The sequence below is a fragment of the Typopeltis vanoorti genome, chromosome 12, assembly GCF_054136105.1.
Source record: "Typopeltis vanoorti isolate ZY-2024b chromosome 12, IOZ_Tvanoo_1.0, whole genome shotgun sequence".
Taxonomy (NCBI): domain Eukaryota; kingdom Metazoa; phylum Arthropoda; class Arachnida; order Uropygi; family Thelyphonidae; genus Typopeltis; species Typopeltis vanoorti.
In genome coordinates, this window is record NC_143560.1 from 17,617,967 (window position 1) to 17,636,769 (window position 18,803).

At 35.2% G+C, this 18,803-nt stretch overlaps 1 protein-coding gene across 1 annotated transcript in view; it reads right to left on the reverse strand.

The window, feature by feature from the left end:
• CPT2 (Carnitine palmitoyltransferase 2) overlaps positions 1-18,803 on the reverse strand; it is a 153,521-nt gene that overhangs the window by 38,168 nt on the left and 96,550 nt on the right. The window contains exon 7 of the mRNA XM_090401463.1: positions 15,669-15,871. Within this exon, the coding sequence (XP_090257589.1) occupies positions 15,669-15,871 (203 nt within the window). The remainder of the gene's footprint in view (positions 1-15,668; positions 15,872-18,803) is intronic.

Sequence of the window (18,803 nt, forward strand, 5' to 3'; positions counted from 1 at the left end):
TCAATCTCTTGACCTGACCTGCACTTCTGCCACTCACTTTTGCAACATCTTCAGCACACTCTTTCACTGCCCCCACTTTCAAACCAAAGTCCATTCACCTTCAGTAATAAGCACATTTTACATATATTGCCCTGAATGAAGTCCCTCTGGCTGAATTTCTTGAACAATGATGCTGTGGATACCATTGTTCTGCTTTGCATCAGTGACATATGCCACACTATGTGACTTACATACAAAAGAATGTATATTTAAGAATAAATTTAACTTAAATGTGATTAACACCATACTATGGTCTACTTTTAACACAATTTCTAATTAATATCATTAATTTTTCTAAAATAAACAAATTAGCTTTTAGAGCTCTCTAGCAACTTTTGAGAATAATAAAATTCAAATGTGGTGTATATGATAATTCAAATAATGATAAATTTATAACTTTTTTCCTCATCCTCTTTACAGAATATTATTATTATTATTATTATTATTATTATTATTGCACCCTCCATGGAGTCGGCAGACTCATCGTGGGAGGCTCATTCAAATGACAACATATTTATCATACCAAATCTTAAAATCCTTAATACTCCTTGCATTACCAACACATTCTAGTAATGCATTCTGTTCACTGACATTTTCTCCATGTAAAAAATCTACTCCTCTTCACCACATTCTTACATAACTTTTAGAGATGACCTGTGATTTTTTACCTCTTGCCTTCTACTCTTTTTATAATCCCATCTGGAATAATCTGATAAAATCCTCTCACTAACTTAAATGTAGCTATCATATTACCTCTTTCCCTCTTATCCACCAAACTCTGCAATCCACATTTCTTCAACCTCTCTCCATAGCCAGCATTCCAGAGTCCAGAGTCTTAGCACTCATCTCTGGACCCTCTCCAATGTTTCCACATCACACTGAAAACCAGGTGACCAAATCTGAGCACAATAGTCCAAGTGTGGTCTGACCAGTGCTTTATACAGTGGCATAACTACTTCCTTATCCCTACATGTTAGATTACTTCTTATCATAACAGCACTACGATGTGCAGTCTTTGCAACACTTGCAATATGCACGAGTATGTTCTCTAAACTTCAGTGTACTGGCAACCATCACTCCCAAATCTCAAATCTCATCCACTTCCTACAGTATGGCACTGCCAGTACAGTACGCAACCTTATATTTCTGCACTCCAAAATGCAACACCTTGTATACGTATTAATATTAAAAATACAACCCCACTCCTTTGTCCTTTAATGGGAATTAACATGAGCAGTGCTACTTATAATTTTTCCCAACTTTGCATCATCAGCAAGCAATTGAAGATCCCCAGTCAGGCTACATGATATATCATTTACAAACAAGCAGGGACCCGAGAACAGAACCCTGGGGCACACCACTGGTTACCCTTTTTTTTTGTTTTGAGACTGCTCCATCATACACAACTTGCTAGTATCATTCAGAGACCCAATCTCTGATCCATTTAACCAATATACTAACTATTCCCATCCTCCACAACTTGCAGCTGAACACTAACTTATCATGTGGTAATCTATCAAATGCTTTTGCAAAGTCCAAGAATATCACTGTATATGATTTTTTCTTATCTAACACATTAGTTAGCTTATCATAAAATGCAAGTAAACTGCTAAAACAAGACCTATCCTTTATAAATCCATGCTGACCATCATAAAGAATACTATGTCCATCAATCCAATCTTGTATTCTATTCCTAACCAATCTCTTCAACACTCTGACTACAACTGCAGTTATACAGACTGGTCTATAATTGAAAAATTCTGTCCTAGAACCATGCATGTGGAATGGTACTATTTTGTCTTCTTTCCACTCCTTAGGAACCACACCCACTGCAAAACTTTCATTAAATAACCAGCTCAAGGGCACAGATAACTGTTGTGCACATTCGTTAAGAAAATGTGGTGATATATCATCCATTCACACAGCCACTTCATTATTAACATCTAATCCAATCAATACCTCATACAGCTCTGATTCTTTCACTTCCAATTCTCCTAATACTTGCCTCCCTTCTATATATTGTACCACATCATTTACACCAGTGTCAAACCTGCCACAATTCTTTTTTCTCTTGCTTGCCATATAGCAGAAAAATTCTCTTTATTTAACCAGCCTGACCACCCAATCTCCTCTCATACTGCACCTTTTCTTTCTTTACCATGCTCGTCACCTTCCTAGGCTGCACTTTATACTCTTCATGAATCCAATCACCACCAATTGTCTTGTACCTTCTCCATAGCATTTTCTTTTGCAACATGGCTTGCTTGATTTCACTGTTCATCCATTTCACTACTACTCTATTTACTCACTTAACTCTTGGTATGCAATCATACATTGCTTTTGGCAGATACTGCTTTGTGAATTTCCATGCACTGTCAACATCTTTTCTGCTCAACCCATCTACCCAACATACCGATGCTAACTGACTACAGAGCTTTCTATAATCACCTACTTTATACTTCCACATGTACCCATTTTTGGGAGTAACCTTTTCTTGCTTCACCACTTCCCAAACAAGTACCTCATGATAACTCTCACCAATTGGTGGCAGTGTCAACGCCTCATTAACAACTATATCTTGTGAAGTTATCACCAAATCCAAAACATTAAAGCATTTAATTGCTTCAATCACATGCTGCATAAGATATTTATCTCTATATCTCTCAGAAATTCAACAAACTCACTCTCCTTGTTCCCATACACTATCTCCTCTTTCCATTCTATATTCATGTAATTAAAGTCTCCCATCAGATCACCTTCTTTTTACATGTCCGACCAATTTGCTTAAACATTTCACAATATCAGACATTTTAAAAGAACTAAAAACAAAATCAATAGAAGAAAAACTAAACAATTATAAACAAAAATGGATAGAACATGCAAACTGAATGGCCAACACCCGATATCCTAAACAAATACTAAAATATAAGCCAACTGGAAAAAGAAGGCACGGTATACCTCAAAAAAGGATGTTGGATGGATAATGAGACCGGAACAGACCAATATGGTCTATACCTGTAATTAATGTTATGATGATGAAGATTTCACAATCAGTATTCTCTAAATTCCCAGGCCTATAACAGCATCTATCAGATATACTAGCCTGTTTATTTCGACTTCGCAGTGTTGGATCTTGAATGAAAAGATTTCCTTAAAGAAATAATTTATTCAGGATTCAACAAGTTTTAGCTAAACAACAACGAAAATGCTTGTACATAGGTAAAGATACAAATTGCTTAATGAATCATATGCTAGTACTATTTTATGTGATATTACTTAAAGGTAAACGATGTCAATTTTTTGTAAGAATTTATAATGGAAGAAGTATTATTTGTAAGATATATGTTAAGACATGTAACAGAAGTTTAAAGTCCACTAATGAAAACCTTGGGTGAATTGCGTAGCCTACGGCAAATTGTCTACATGCGGGGTGGCATGCGCTCGGTGTTTTCTAGGAAGATGCGAATAGAAAAAATGACACATACGCAAAAAGAGGGTGCCGGGCAGAAAGATATGGGAATGAAGAGGGTGCCAAAGGTAGTGGATATAAAAGGGGTTTGTCCCCCTTTCAGAGCTCTATTGTCCTTTTGTCTGTTTTGCTTTGGATTTTCTTGTGAAGTCAGGGCGAGTTCGAGTTCAGGATCTTGTCAATAGCGTATAGTTATTCACGGCGCCATCGTTTCGAGATGTCGTACGGAAGGAACAGACGAGGAGATGATCGGTAGCATTCCAAGCAAGCTTGAAGGAACTGACCACCATATACATCCACGTGGATCGATACGAGCCATGCAGTTTCTAGTCCCCGATGGGAAAGAAAGGCAGAACAAAGAAGTCCAAACCTAGCCTGTGAGACAATCATTTAGAAGAAGACCAGACATTCCGTGGGACGAAGTAAGGATAAGATGACAGAATGAATATACTTCCAGGAATATGGTAATGTTAAAACCTTTTGTAATTCTTTGTTAAGAAAGAGAGGAATATTGTAATATAGAAGAAAAGAGATGTTATGTTTCAGAACTCTATACTCATAGGAAAAGGACTATAGCAAATATTGGATAGCAGTGTTTTAAGTCTTAGGGCTATTTCTCAAGTAATTAATTTAATGAATTATAGTTTGAATTGTTGTGAGTAATGATCTATACAGTTACCAATGTGATTGAATTAATTTGAGAGAATGTGTAGATTAGTAAGGATATTTGGAGGATGCTAACAAATTTTGTGCTATGGAATTAACCCATGCTTAAATTGTGTAAAATATAGTTGCTATGCTTAACCTTTAATATAGGATACCTATATTCCAATTGAGTTTATTCTTGTAAAATGTGTAACCTTAAGTATTTAATAAATGTATCTTGAATAACTTAACATGGTTTGTGCCTTGAATGGAATCCAATGCAGCGCTTGCTAATATCTGAATCTGAGCAGGATAGAATTATTTGACAGAGACCATGACCGCAAACTAAAGTAAATTAAGTGACATAGATAAACTGAGATAAGAAGCAATTAGTAAATTGATTAGCTTAGTATATTTTCTGAGGGTTACTCCTTGGTTAAGAAGAATTTCTAACCTAGGGATCTGGCTGGCGCAGCTTGATCAAATAAATATTGCCAGAACCTGATTTAGGAGGTGACTCCAGACTGTTATTACTGAGGACAAGGTGCTATTCAGAGGTCTACTCTTTATTAAATAATTAATATACTTAATCATTCTTAGAATAGGCCAATTGTCTGGATAGATTTTACAGTAAAATGCGAGAGTGCAGTGTTATGATAGTTTCATGAGTATAGACCATAGAAGTATATAGTTAAAGTGATAACACTACACAGTGATAATTTAAAACAAATAAAATAGGAAGAAGAACACAATAAAGATATAAAAGTAAGAAAATGTCATACCATAACAGCACCACACAGATTCAAAATCTGTGCATGTACTATCAACTTCCACACTTTGTGGACACAATTCCTCTGTAATCATAAACAGCACTCTCTCCCTCTTCTTTTCACATTCCTATCCTTCTGGAAAATTATATATCCTTCCATTTTTTTTCCTGGCATCACATACTCCTCAGACAACCAAGTTTCATTTATTCCAATTATTTTGGGGCATACCGTCTCAATCAATGCAACAAACTCAGCTCTCTTGTTTCGAATACTCCTTAGATTTGTGTACAAACACCAGAATCCCTATGTCTTTGAGGCCATTCTACCAGAACTAACATTCGCTTTTTTAGCTGCTATACCACACACCTCTCTCTCTCTGATCTGACCACTCCCGTTTCTCTGATCCTGACTCTGATTTCCATTCCTACCTACCTCATCCTCCCCTTTATGCATTCCATCATCTTGTGCTGCTGCAACCACATCTTCAACCTCATATCCATCCTCCTCCTGTTTCACAAATAGGCTCTGATCATTTACTGCATTAAATTCTTGACTCTCTGCCTCCTCAGAAAACAATAGCCTTCCTATATGCCCAACACCAAACCCATTCGAATGCAATCCATCAACTTTAAACCATTCCAACTTTCATTCGAATTCACTCCAGAGATTACAAACTGAACCCCCTTTGCCTCACAAATCAGATATCTTACTATTCATTATCTCCTTTTAAATGCATTATTGTCATATCTGGGCAACATGCTAATTATTTTTCCAACAACACTATTATCCTTTGCCTGCGGCAACAACTTCCTCAAGTCCCTATTGACACCCCCCCCCCCACACACACACAAAGTAATCTGTACCCACTAATTTTGATGCCCATTTTTTCCTTTTCTGCAATGCTACAGTTATTTGTATATGTTAAGCAGGATTTGTGCACTTTAGCAGTCATCACATCTCTAATGATCGAGTCCCAATACAATGATATATGACTATCCTTTGACTCTTTCTTTATAATACTAACTTCCTTCTTCTCATTCTCATCAGCCAATCTCTTCTTTAGATTTTTAATATTCTCTTCCAGATGTTTTATTTCACTTTTCAGTTTCACTAGCTCTTGTTTAAGTTCTACTATGGTCACAGAAAAATATGTGAAATATGTCTTCATAGATTAGAGCTATTAGAAATGGGAGCAAGAGCTCTAATCTATGAAGACATATTTCACATATTTTTCTGCTTGCCATCTTTTCGTTTATCCAAACAGTCCAAAAAACCTCTCACATCTTTCAATGCATACATATAGCAATTTTTGCAGCCACTGCAAAAAATCCAAGGCAGAATTTGACCGTTGTACTGAATCTTTCCATACTGCCAATGTGCACTTCTTGACGGATGCCATTTTCAGAAGTAGAAGCAGTAAGAACAAACAAGTATCAAAACACAATATAAACAACAAAAATTCCAACAATGCTACTGAAGGACACTTGCATCCAGACTGAAACAAATGCAGCACAATTTGCAATAAAAAGCCACACTATACACTAATTAAAAAACACTTTTTTTTGGCATAGCTCAAATCTACCACTATGTTCACTCATGCCACTAGCACCACTAATCCAATATGACTACCAACTGTACTGAAATTAATAATCAATTTAGCTAAAAAAAAATTTTTCCCTTCTAAAAGTTCTGCATTACACCTAAGTAAACACCTTGAAGATTGTCTATAAACATTCAGTATAAAAAGTATAAAAACATTACAGTAAAATGACAACAAAAATCGAAATTTCAGATTCAATTGTTAAAACTGATGATGGGAAAGTATGTGGGCAACCAATTGACATGCTTTTATGTAGTAGTTTTTGTTTCTTTATGAAATATGATTCTTCATACAGTATAACAAATTAGAAAGAGATCATTAGATGTTTTTTTTTTTTTTTGGTACCTCAACACTGAATAAGTACTTGAGAGCCACATTATTTCCATATAACTGCAGTATATTTCTTATTCAACCAATTATCCATGTGACTTTCCATTTCATAAGTTATATATAAAGCATAAGTATGAATGAATGAATGAATGTAATATGTACAGGTGAAAGTAATTACTTGAATGTAAACAACGTCTACTCTGAACATGTACATAATTAGAGAATGTCTATTTACTGATTTTAATATTTCCTTCTCATCAGAGAGTTAACCATTATAATATAACAATAGACTTTTGCCTGTTATCATAATATTACTTCTTTACATTCCTGGAGGTTACATAAGGGTGGTCTGAATGTTCTCAACCTAACAATGAAATAACAAATTTATAATTTCAAAATTATTTTTATTTTTCAACATAATCTTCCTTAAGACTGGCAAACCAGATCTTTTCTCAAAAATTTTTTTGTCTAGTCTGCTTAAAAGATCAGAATAATATTCCCCGGTTATTGTTTTACCCTTTTCAAGATAATTAATAAACAAAATGCCTTTAGCATTTATTCCAGCAATGCTACAGCACCATTATACCATCCCTGTAGTGGTTCTCAATAAGATCTGCAAAATACCACTCTACAGTTGCAATCACCTTTTATTCGCTTTAAAACTTTCTTACATGTCATTGTTTTCAATATGAAATTCAATTTTATCTTGCTCAAGACTAAATAGTGATCACTTCCAATTTCAAATCCTCTGTACACTCTGGTGTCCTGCACCAGGGAGAAAACAACGCTATCAACAATAACATAGTCAATGAGACTTTTCTTATTTCTTGCCTCTTCTCTCCATGTGAATTTGTGCACATTTTTATGTTGGAACATGGTGTTAGTAATAACCAGTGCATGTCCTGAGCAGAAATCCAACAGGTATTTGCCATTATTATTAGCTTTGCTCTTTTCTCCAAATTTTCCCAAAACATTTTTGTATGTCTGACAATCATTTCCTACTCTGCTATTTAGATCCCCAACAAGGACCAACTTTTCCTTTTTCATTGTGTCAGTAGCTTTCTCTAGAGCATCAAAAAATTCCTCCACTTCTACTTAGTAGAACCTTCTGTGGGACCATAGGCACAAATAAGTCTCATTGTCCAGTTCCCAATTCTGATATTTGCCCAAATCACTCTACATGACACTGCCTGCCATTCAAGTAGATGAGCCTCATATTTTGTGTTGAATACTATGGCTACTCCTTCTTTTCCTTGATTGTCATTGCCTGAATATAACATTTTGTATTTATTGCTCAGAAAGATCTCACCAGTTTTTGTCTTTTTTGTTTCAGTCACTCCTATTATGTCGATCTGGTACTTATCTAATTCCTCCGCTAGCTCCATTTCTTTGCCTTTCAGGCTTCTTATGTTGATAGTACCGATCTTTAACTCTGGTGATGTTGTGTTGAAGTGTGTTTTCAGATTTGTTCCACTAGCTGACTTTTTGCTATTCACCCTGGTTCCCTGGTGAAAACAGCAGGGCCTTGTTTAACTGGGCGACGCCCCAGCTGGCATAAAATCTTGTCATGTTGTACCATCATTTTGTATTTTGGTTTAACCAATAGGAATACAATTTGGTCAGCTAAATCCCAAATTGCCAGCCCATCCTCGTTCGTTCAGTATCCAGGTAGATACCCAACAGGGTGCACCACGAGAAGGTGAGGATTGGACATTAGGTCAGAAGCCCTGGTCAGTTCTCCGCATTCCTTTAAAGGCTATGTGGAGGTCTCCTCTCAGTTTTACAGCTTTGACCCTTAAGCACCTCTTTCAAGATAATTAATAAACAAAATGCCTTTAGCATCCAAAAACACCAATGTTATGACCTTTCCTGCTGATGGAACCGACTTTGTCTTCTTTGGCGCTGAACAAATGGCTTCTGTCCACTGTTTTGACTGCTATTTGGATTCTTGTGTGTAATGGTGAATCCAAGTCTCATACATAGTAATAAATCGATGCGCAAGATCAGTTTTATTCTTGTTAAAACACTCCAAGCACTGTTCAGAGATTTTTAAGCAAGTGTATTTTTGATCTGCTGTGAGCAAGCATATCACCCATATTGCAGAAAGCTTTTTCATTTGCAATTCATCATGCAAAATATATCCTACATGTTCTTTTGAAATGCCTAAAGTCTCTCAGCAATTTCATGCACTTTGACTCGCTGGTCATCCAATACCATATCATGGATCTGATCAATGATTTCTGGTGTTGTTATCTTTTTGGATGTCCTTCACATAGATCATCTTCAAGGCTGGTACGGCCATGTTTAAACTCAGCAGCCCATTTTTTAATTGTTGAAAATGAAGGCGAAGAGTGTCCATAAACTTTTATGAACTTCGAATGAATTTTTTTTGGCATTAAACCTTCTTTTACAAAGAATTTTATAACTGCACGATACTCATTTTATCTCCATTTCAAGGGATACCGTTGAGTGAAAGTGTGTAAGACTGCTGAGATTGTAGGCATCTGAACTTAACGGGTGTATAATATCATGCACGAGAAATTGCACATGAAAAAGCTGGTGCTCAATGGGTGAAGAGACTGTCGACTGTCGATCAAAAGCGCATGTGAAAAGACATTTCAATGCAGTGTTTGGCGATGATGATCACAATTCGTATGATTTTTTGCGTTAATTCGTAAACTGTAGACGAAACTTCGATCCCCAGTACACACCTAAGTCAAAACAGGATGATGCCCGGTGAAAGAGCACCGAAAAAAGCAAAGACTGTTTTGTCAGCTGGGAAGGTGATGGTCACAGCTTTTTGGGATTCCCAAAATATTATCATGATAGACTATTTGGAAAAGGGTGAGACAATAACATGAGTCTGTTATGCATCATTGTTGGACCATTTAAAAGAAGAACTGAAGAAAAAAACGGCCAAGACTGGTGCACAAAAAAGTGTTCTTTCATCAAGACAATGACGGCTATCGCAATGGCAAAACTGCATGAATCGAGGTTCAAATGGTTTCACATCCACTATATTCTCTGGGGTTTGCCCTGTGTGACTTTTCCTTGTTCCCAAACTTTAAAATTCGGCTCGATGGGAAAAAAAATTTTTGAACAAAGATGTCATCAAGGCTGTCAATGACTGTTTTGCACAATTTGACAAAACCTACTTTTTAGATGGGATGAAAAAATTGGAAACTTGCTGGACCAAACGTGTAGACCTCGATGAAGACTATGTTGAGAAATAAAGATGATTTTTTCCAAAAAAATTTTTAATTTATATTTTTACCAAACTTTTCAAACAACCCTCATAGCAACATCACATGACTTTTCCGTTACTCTCCTCAATATTTCAGAGGCTGTGTATTAACTATATATATGCCTTTTTCCATTCAAATGATAAGTTTAAAACCATCCATAACATTAATCTCTCCTGATTGTTGCTTATACCTATGTCATTCAGTTTATCTCATTTTTGTTATACCATATAAGAATCTCTCTTAAAATTCATTTGTGCAGTTTGTGGTTCTTATCTTTTTGGGAATTTTTAAGTTTTATCTGGTAGCTCTGAATGACAACATCACAGCCACAATTTTAGAGAGATCAATTTGTCATTATCTTCATCATCATCATCATCCATCATCATCAAATTCCTGACATGTACCCTCAAGGGGTGTACAGGATATGATAGTATTACATGAAAAATTTACATCATTACTAACTTTCTATCTACAATTTTCCTCCAGATCAGTCTATTACTTGTCAAGACTCCAATATTATCATTATCAGATCTTATATTTCTATCTTCTAAGACACATTGTACCGTATCAATCCACCTATATCTTAGTCTTCCTCTGGGTTGTTTTCCTGCCAACCTGGCAGAGAACACTTGTTTTGCTAATCTTTCCTCGCCCATTCTGTTTAAGTAACCATACCACCTGAGATTAGCACTGCTAATGCATTCCTGGATGCCGACAATGTCAAGTTCTTTCCTAATATCCTCGTTTTTATTGCCATTGATGCCATCTGTTCACACCTCTCATCTTTCTCAGGACTCTCATATCTGCGGTCTCTAGTCTTTTTGTCAAGTACTTCTGACCCAGCTCTCAGATCAATAAGTTAAAACTGGTTTGAACACTGTCTTGTATACAGCTAATTTAGTGTTCGAACTAATTTCTCTCTTATTCCATATGAATTTATTCAATTGACTTCCTACTATACCAACTTTGTTGATTCTATTGTCTATTTCCATATTTAATTTACCATCTTCAGTAAAAATCGAGCCTAAGTAGCTGAAATGTTTTACTTGTTCCACAGGTTCCCTGTTCACAACACAATTGACATTTTCAACAATTCTACCTATTTTCATTGTCTTTGTAATGCTGACCTTCATACCATATCTATTACAACAGTTATTCAATTTAGTCAGGGACTCTTGCAAACATGTAGCGGATTTATTTAGAAGTATAACATCATCCGCATAAAGCAAAGAGCTGACATTAACATCCCCAATTCTGATATCATGTTTAATACCACTTTCCTTCATAATGTGATCCATATAAATAATGAATAACAGAGGGGATAATGTACATCCTTATCTCACACCAGATTTAACATTAAACCATCTTCTTGTACTTCCTTCAATTCTAACTGCCGACTTACAACTCAAATAAAGACTAAGTATTGCTTGATATAATGCTCCATTGACACCATATAACTGCAGCGTATTGAATAGCTTCTCTCTTGGCACCTTGTCATATGCCTTTTCCAAATCGACAAAACTTAAATACAGATCTTTGTTATATTCCCATGCTTTCTCGACTATTTGTCGTAAAGTGAAGATCTGATCCTGACAGGCTCTATTTGGCCTGAATCCAGCTTGTTCTTCACCAAGCTTTTCTTCCACAATTCTTCTCAACCATTTCTCAAGTATGCTTGCATAGATCTTGCAAGGAACACTCAGTAGGGAAATACTTCTGTAATTCTCACATTCAGTTTTATTTCCCTTTTTATATATGGGTACAATTAGAGCTCTACTCCAATCATCGGGAACTCGTCCCTCTGTCCAAGATTTCTGAACTATGCAGTGCAGCCACTGCAAGACTTTTATACCACCATATGTCAGCATTTCTGGTCAAATAACATCTACTCCTGCTGCCTTTCACATTTCAACCCTTTGATGGCTTTTTCTACTTCGAGGCAGTGATTGAAAAGAAGAAAGCATATCAAAAGTTCCTGGCAAATAAGTCAGCTTGTGCTCTTAGAGAATACAGAGACAAATGTAAGAAAGCTAAACACTCTGTAAAACTAGCTAAACAAAACTCATGGGAGGACTTTGACAAGAACATAGAAAATAAATATCAAGAAGGTGTAATAAATTTAGTTTAATCCTTTATCCAAGTGTGAGCAAACAAAGTTTGCGCCTGAAAGTATCTTCAGGACTGGGTTAAGGTGGTACACACCAGGGCAACTGTTGCCCTGGTGTGTACCACCTTAACCCAGTCCTGAAGATACTTTCAGGCGCAAACTTTGTTTGCTCACACTTGGATAAAGGATTAAACTAAATTTATTATACTCTAACCAAGTGGAAAATAAACTTTCATCAAGAAGGTGGTAAGATATTCTGGAGATTGTTCAAGAAGGTTAGAAATGGAAGAAAGTGTGCTGTAAAAGGAGTTAGAGATGATAAGGGTTACATGAAAACAGGAGAAAAAGATATCCTTGAAGTATGGAGTAATTACTTCGAAAAATTGTTAAATGAAACAAGCAGTGATAGCACAGTGGTAAAAAACACTCAACAGATATGTATTCCTGACTGTATGCCTGTTGAGTGTTTTTTACCACTGTGCTATCACTGCTTGTTTCATTTAACAATTTTTCGAAGTAATTACTCCATACTTCAAGGATATCTTTTTCTCCTGTTTTCATGTAACCCTTATCATCTCTAACTTCTTTTACAGCACACTTTCTTCCATTTCTAACCTTCTTGAACAATCTCCAGAATATCTTACCACCTTCTTGATATTTATTTTCTATGTTCTTGTCAAAGTCCTCCCATGAGTTTTGTTTAGCTAGTTTTACACAGTGTTTAGCTTTCTTACATTTGTCTCTGTATTCTCTAAGAGCACAAGCTGACTTATTTGCCAGGAACTTTTGATATGCTTTCTTCTTTTCCATCACTGCCTCTTTAACTTCCTGTGTCCGCCATGGAGTTCTGATTTTTCTATTTTTGTAGATAACCTCACCACATGCCTCTCTGGCTGAATCAATCAGGGTTTTCTTCAAGGCTTGCCACTGAATCTCCAAGGTTTGGTTCCTGTTCTCAAACTCTTTCATTTTTTCTTCAATAATCTTTGTGTATTTTAGTCTACAGTTCACATCTGAGAGCTGCTCAACTTTTATTCGCTTTAAAACTTTTTTACATGTTATTCTTTTCAATATGAAATTCAATTTTATCCTGCTCAAGACTAAATAGTGATCACTTCCAATTTCGAATCCTCTGTACACTCTGGTGTCCTGCACCAGGGAGAAAACATCACTATCAACAATAACATAGTCAATGAGACTTTTCTTATTCCTTGCCTCTTCTCTCCATGTGAATTTGTGCACATTTTTATGTTGGAACATGGTGTTAGTAATAACCAGTCCATGTCCTGAGCAGAAATCCAACAGGTATTGGCCATTATTATTGGCTTTGCTTGCTCTTTTCTCCAAATTTTTCCAAAATATTTTTGTATGTCTGACAATCATTTCCTATTCTGCTATTTAGATCCCCAACAAGGACCAACTTTTCCTTTTTCATTGTGTCAGTTGCTTTCTCTAAAGCCTCAAAAAATTCCTCCACTTCTACCTTAGTAGAACCTTCTGTGGGACCATAGGCACAAATAAGTCTCATTGTCCAATTCCCCATTCTGATATTTGCCCAAATCACTCTACATGACACTGCCTGTCATTCAAGTAGATGAGCCTCATATTTTGTGTTGAATACTATGGCTACTCCTTCTTTTTCTTGATTGTCATTTCCTGAATATAACATTTTGTATTTATTGTTCAGAAAGATCTCACCAGTTTTTGTCTTTTTTGTTTCAGTCACCCCTATTATGTCAATCTGGTACTTATCTAATTCATCAGCTAGCTCCATTTCTTTGCCTTTCAGGCTTCTTATGTTGATAGTAACGATCTTTAACTCTGGTGATGTTGAGTTGGGTGTGCTTTCAGATTTCTTCCAGTAGCTGACTTTTCGCTGTTCACCCTGGTTCCCTGGTGAAAACAACGGTGGCCTTGTTTAACCAGGCGACGCCCCAGCCGGCATGAAATTTTGTCATGTTGTACCATCATTTTCTATATTGGTTTAAGCCAATAAGTATACAATTTGTTCTGCTAAATCCCAAATTGCCAGCCCATCCTCGTTTGTTCAGTATCCAGGTAGATACCCAACAAGGTGCACCACGAGAAGGTGAGGATTGGACATTAGATCAGAACCCCTGGTCGGTTCTCTACATTCCTTTAAAGGCTATGTGGAGGTCTCCTCTCAATTATACAGCTTTGACCCTTGTCATTATCTTTATTTCACAAATTGTTGAATTTAAGCGAGAGCATTACATTGCAGGTATACATGTCTACACAACATCTGATTCAAGCTTTCCCTTTTTTGTTCTTTCTTTCTTTTTTTTTAAATGTATTTTATAGATTTTTAGTTTTGGAGATTACAAATTAAAAAATTTGTCTAGTTTTCAGCATTTTAAGAATAAATAAGTACCATTCACAAATTTTTTTTATTAATCTTAAAAAAAAAATGATAAAAAAGATAATGAAAAGGTGTTAAAATTACATCATGGACACACACTTGTGGACAACTGTTATTAGAAAGACCAATAGTCTTGTGTTAGTAATTGATAATTCTAGGTTATTAGAAGAACATTTTGAAATTCAATACTTCATTCTGGAAATATGATGTTGGCCCATTGCATTATGTACATCATACAGATGGCAGGTCACTAGAAAAAATTCTAATTTTTATTTATTTATTTATTATTGGACATTGCAGAGATTTGGGCTTGGGTTTCTTGTAGGTGTGAACTAGTTTTTTTTGCATAAAGAGTTGTGAATGAATGGTACAAACAGTGCAAGGCAGGCATGATTATTCTGATGATGAGCGATTTAAGGATATATTTTATGCTATTCACTATGAGTAGATTTGCTTGAATGATAAATACCAGGTTTTAACTTGTATACATTTTTTGATTTATACTAGGTGGATTTTCTCTCATGTTTTGCTGTCTATATGACTAACAGCATCATTGGGAGATTGCTTAACATAAGTAAAAACTAACAAAACCAGAATTTAAGCCAGTAAACATTTAATTTTTTTGTCAGTTTTTACTTATATTAAGTAACTTCCCAATGATGCTTAGCCATACAGATAGAAAACATGTAAACAAAATACATCTACTATAAATAAAAAAACATTTTTAATTAAAAATCTGATATTTATCATTCAATTGACAGGCATCATGGTTGTGTGTGTGCAATTCAACAGTGAATCAATGAATTCCAAAGAGATGTCCATGTAATAACAACACTGCTAATAATGATACTTGTAGTTATTGCTGAAAAAAAGAAGTCAAACTATCTTCATATGGAAAGTCTCAAATTCTTGAAAATTTCAGGCTTCAATTTCTGTTTGTTAATGAGTTTTCTATGCATGTCAATTATCTAATGGCTGGGAAATGTGTAACTGCTCCTAAAGAGAAATCAGCTTGCGAATGGAGATTATAACTAAGGGGGGGGGGAGAGTAACTTTTACTAGAAGGTTTTGCAAATCACTTACCATTTTTGTCTAAGGCATCAAAAATGTAGATATGCCCATTTCGAATTACCATCATGTGATGAGCTGAAGGATATGCTTTAATTTCATCTTTATTTTGGCATGGAATACGAGTAGAATTAAACAAATTATGAAATTGGCTCATGTCCAGTGGGAATGCTTTGAAAAAATAAGCACCATACCAAGATAAGGATTCTGGTAATATCCTACAAAGAAAACTGCATAATGTATTTCTTTTATATATACATTTCTAAATCATTTTGTAATTTTACTTTTTAAATATACTATATTTCAAACATTATTAATATATTTCTGTGTCAATAACAATAAAGATATAAAACAAATCGATTTTTTTTTGCATTTGAGATGATAAATTTCTGAATGAAGCTTCCACTGTCCATTATTAAACATTACATTTTTTCAATCATTTATTTTATTCACTGTTTCTTAGATAAATTATGAGTCTTGTACATACTTTTAAAACATAAGGATATTTTTTTCTATATTACAAAAGAAATCTCCAGATTTTGATTTAAAAAATCCTCAATATATTAAAATTCAGTGACGCAGGCCTGATTGACTAAGTGGTTAATGTACCTGCTCTTCAACCAACAGGCTGTAAATTTGAAGTCTGCCATCGGTGAATGTTTGCGAATGTCATTAAAATGTGGGAGATGAATTTCATCACCTAGTGTAAGATACCACTACCCTGTTTATTGGAGGCCTGAAGTTTGGTCTCAAGAGTATGGGTTCCCAGACTATGTACAAAATTACAAAATAAATAAAAATATTTAAAAAAATAAATTAATTAAATTAAAATATTAAAAATATCCTCTTAGCTAACCCACAGTACAAATGCACTATAGGTTTACAACTGTCTGTGGATGTGGTGTATCTAATAAAATGATCAATTTTTTAGATACATTTCATCATCTATGGAACCAATGCTTTGTCAGAGAGTATCACATGCCATCTGTTCTGGGAGGGAGTATAGCACATGCCAGATAACATATTGAACCCTTTTACAGATTTTTCTGTTTTCTTATGTTGTTCCCACCCACAACAGTTATTTTTAAATCTATAGCACCTTTTGTATACCATGAGTGGGTTAAGGATTTTTTTATCAATTTTATATATATTTTTTTTTGTATTTTAAATTTACTTTTTTTTATATAATCTGGAAATTCTGCTCTATAGACCAAACATGGAACTTTTTCAAGGAAATTCAGGCTTCCAGTAAGTGGTGATCTCACACTGCATGTGTTCTTTTGGCATATCTGTCTGCCTTGCAGGATGAAAATCTAGTTTCCAGGAAGAAAAACTTGTCTAACTCCACACGAGACAGATAACTCATCTTCAGTTAAAAAGCCTTTATAAAGGTTGAATTCTAGATAGCATTCAAACTCAGGTCTGATAGAAAAAGAGTGACATAAATCAATGGAAAAATTATGTAAGGTAACAACGCTGTAGACTACTTATGGCAGTGTGGGAAATATTTTCTTGGAACATGGTGTGTTTTCTGAAATCAGTGAAGAGAAATCTAAATGCTACAGCCAACTGAAATGTTGTTCAAAATCAGGTCATTTCTTCATTCACACAGTTTATCCATCTGGTAACAAGTAGACCACCAGAAGAATGAGCCATATCACAAGGCACAGGATATTCTTATGCAATATTCTTTCAAAAACATTCTTTGTTATGACACTAATGTATATGAGAAAAATGGCAACCAAGACATCGATGTTGTCTGATATCAATGCAGGATTTAGTGAATGAAGCATGTATTTAATGTATTCCTTGCCAAGAGTGAATGTTTTGTGGTATGAGAGTGAGAAGAGAGAAAGCATCTGTCAGAAATGTTTTGTAAATGAGTATAAGAAATGTGAGTTGTGTCAGGAGCAAAAAAATATAGTGACTGACATTATGGATATAAGGCAGGATTAGAAGTTGTGGAGAATGTAGCTGGAGAAAACATGAGCTCAAGCTACTGGATACATGATTGGCATGTAGTATAGAACGATGAAGAATAAAATAAAGATGGAATGGCAAAAGCATAAACGTGCAAGCAACTGTGAGAAAAGAGATAATATTGTATGGGGAATTCAGTGATAAGAGGTATACTTAATGAGAAAGTGGCGAAAATATGTTTTCCAGGTGCAAAGATAAACAATGTTAGTGAAGTGATAAGCTTGTAGAAGAAAGAAGCAAATGAGTTAATTGTTTTAGCAGGCACAAACGATTTGAAAGGTGAGAAATATGCAATGACAGAAAACATGAAAGAGTTGTTAAAAAAGCAAACATGAAGAGTAAGAAAGTAAAGATTGTGAGTCTGCTGCCTTGGTATGATAAGACAGAATTGAAAAGAAGGACCATGATGTCAATGAGATTGTGCAGGAGGGATGGTGTACAGTTTATAGATGTGTAGGGTGAATTTGATGGATGTAAGGATGACCTTTATATGCCTGATGGATTGCACTTAAATGGTTTTGGAGTTAGATGCTTGGAGAAAGTGTTGTTCAGTAAGAGTAACAGATGAAGAACAGCATCTTGAATAAAAAGGAAGCAAAGTTTTTAAAGAACAAAGGTGCTACAGAAGTAATGTGTTTGTGTTAGGAAATGTCAGGGGCAAGTATCAATTCAAAAATGGAATCTGGTCATAACTGTTAAACTGGGCATTATCAAAGGTGCAGGGAGAAGAACCAGGGCCTTTTGTCTGAGGGAAAAAAGTTTGAGGAACACCTACATTACATGCAGTGAACATTTCAAAAGAAAAACTGGCAATCGAATTATAAAGGTGGAAGGCATACCATAAGATGGCAATTTGTAGAGAAGCCCTCAATGCCAAACCTTATTAATGTATTATTGATTATGCTGAGCACAATATCACAGGTTTCTCAAAACCATTCCACATGTGTCCAGAGTGACAGAATCATATTGATGATCGCTGTTTAGCTGAGAGTTATCCAGTTAATACAAGAAGGTGATTGCTGATGATCTTCTCCATTATTTTAGAACTGCTTTAGATTAATTAAACCAAAAATCTTTTGATTGTAACAGTTGTCTTACTAATACGATTCCTTAGCTTAAATTCATTACGAGTCAAAACGTGTTATCTCATTCACTGAAACAGTTCAAAAT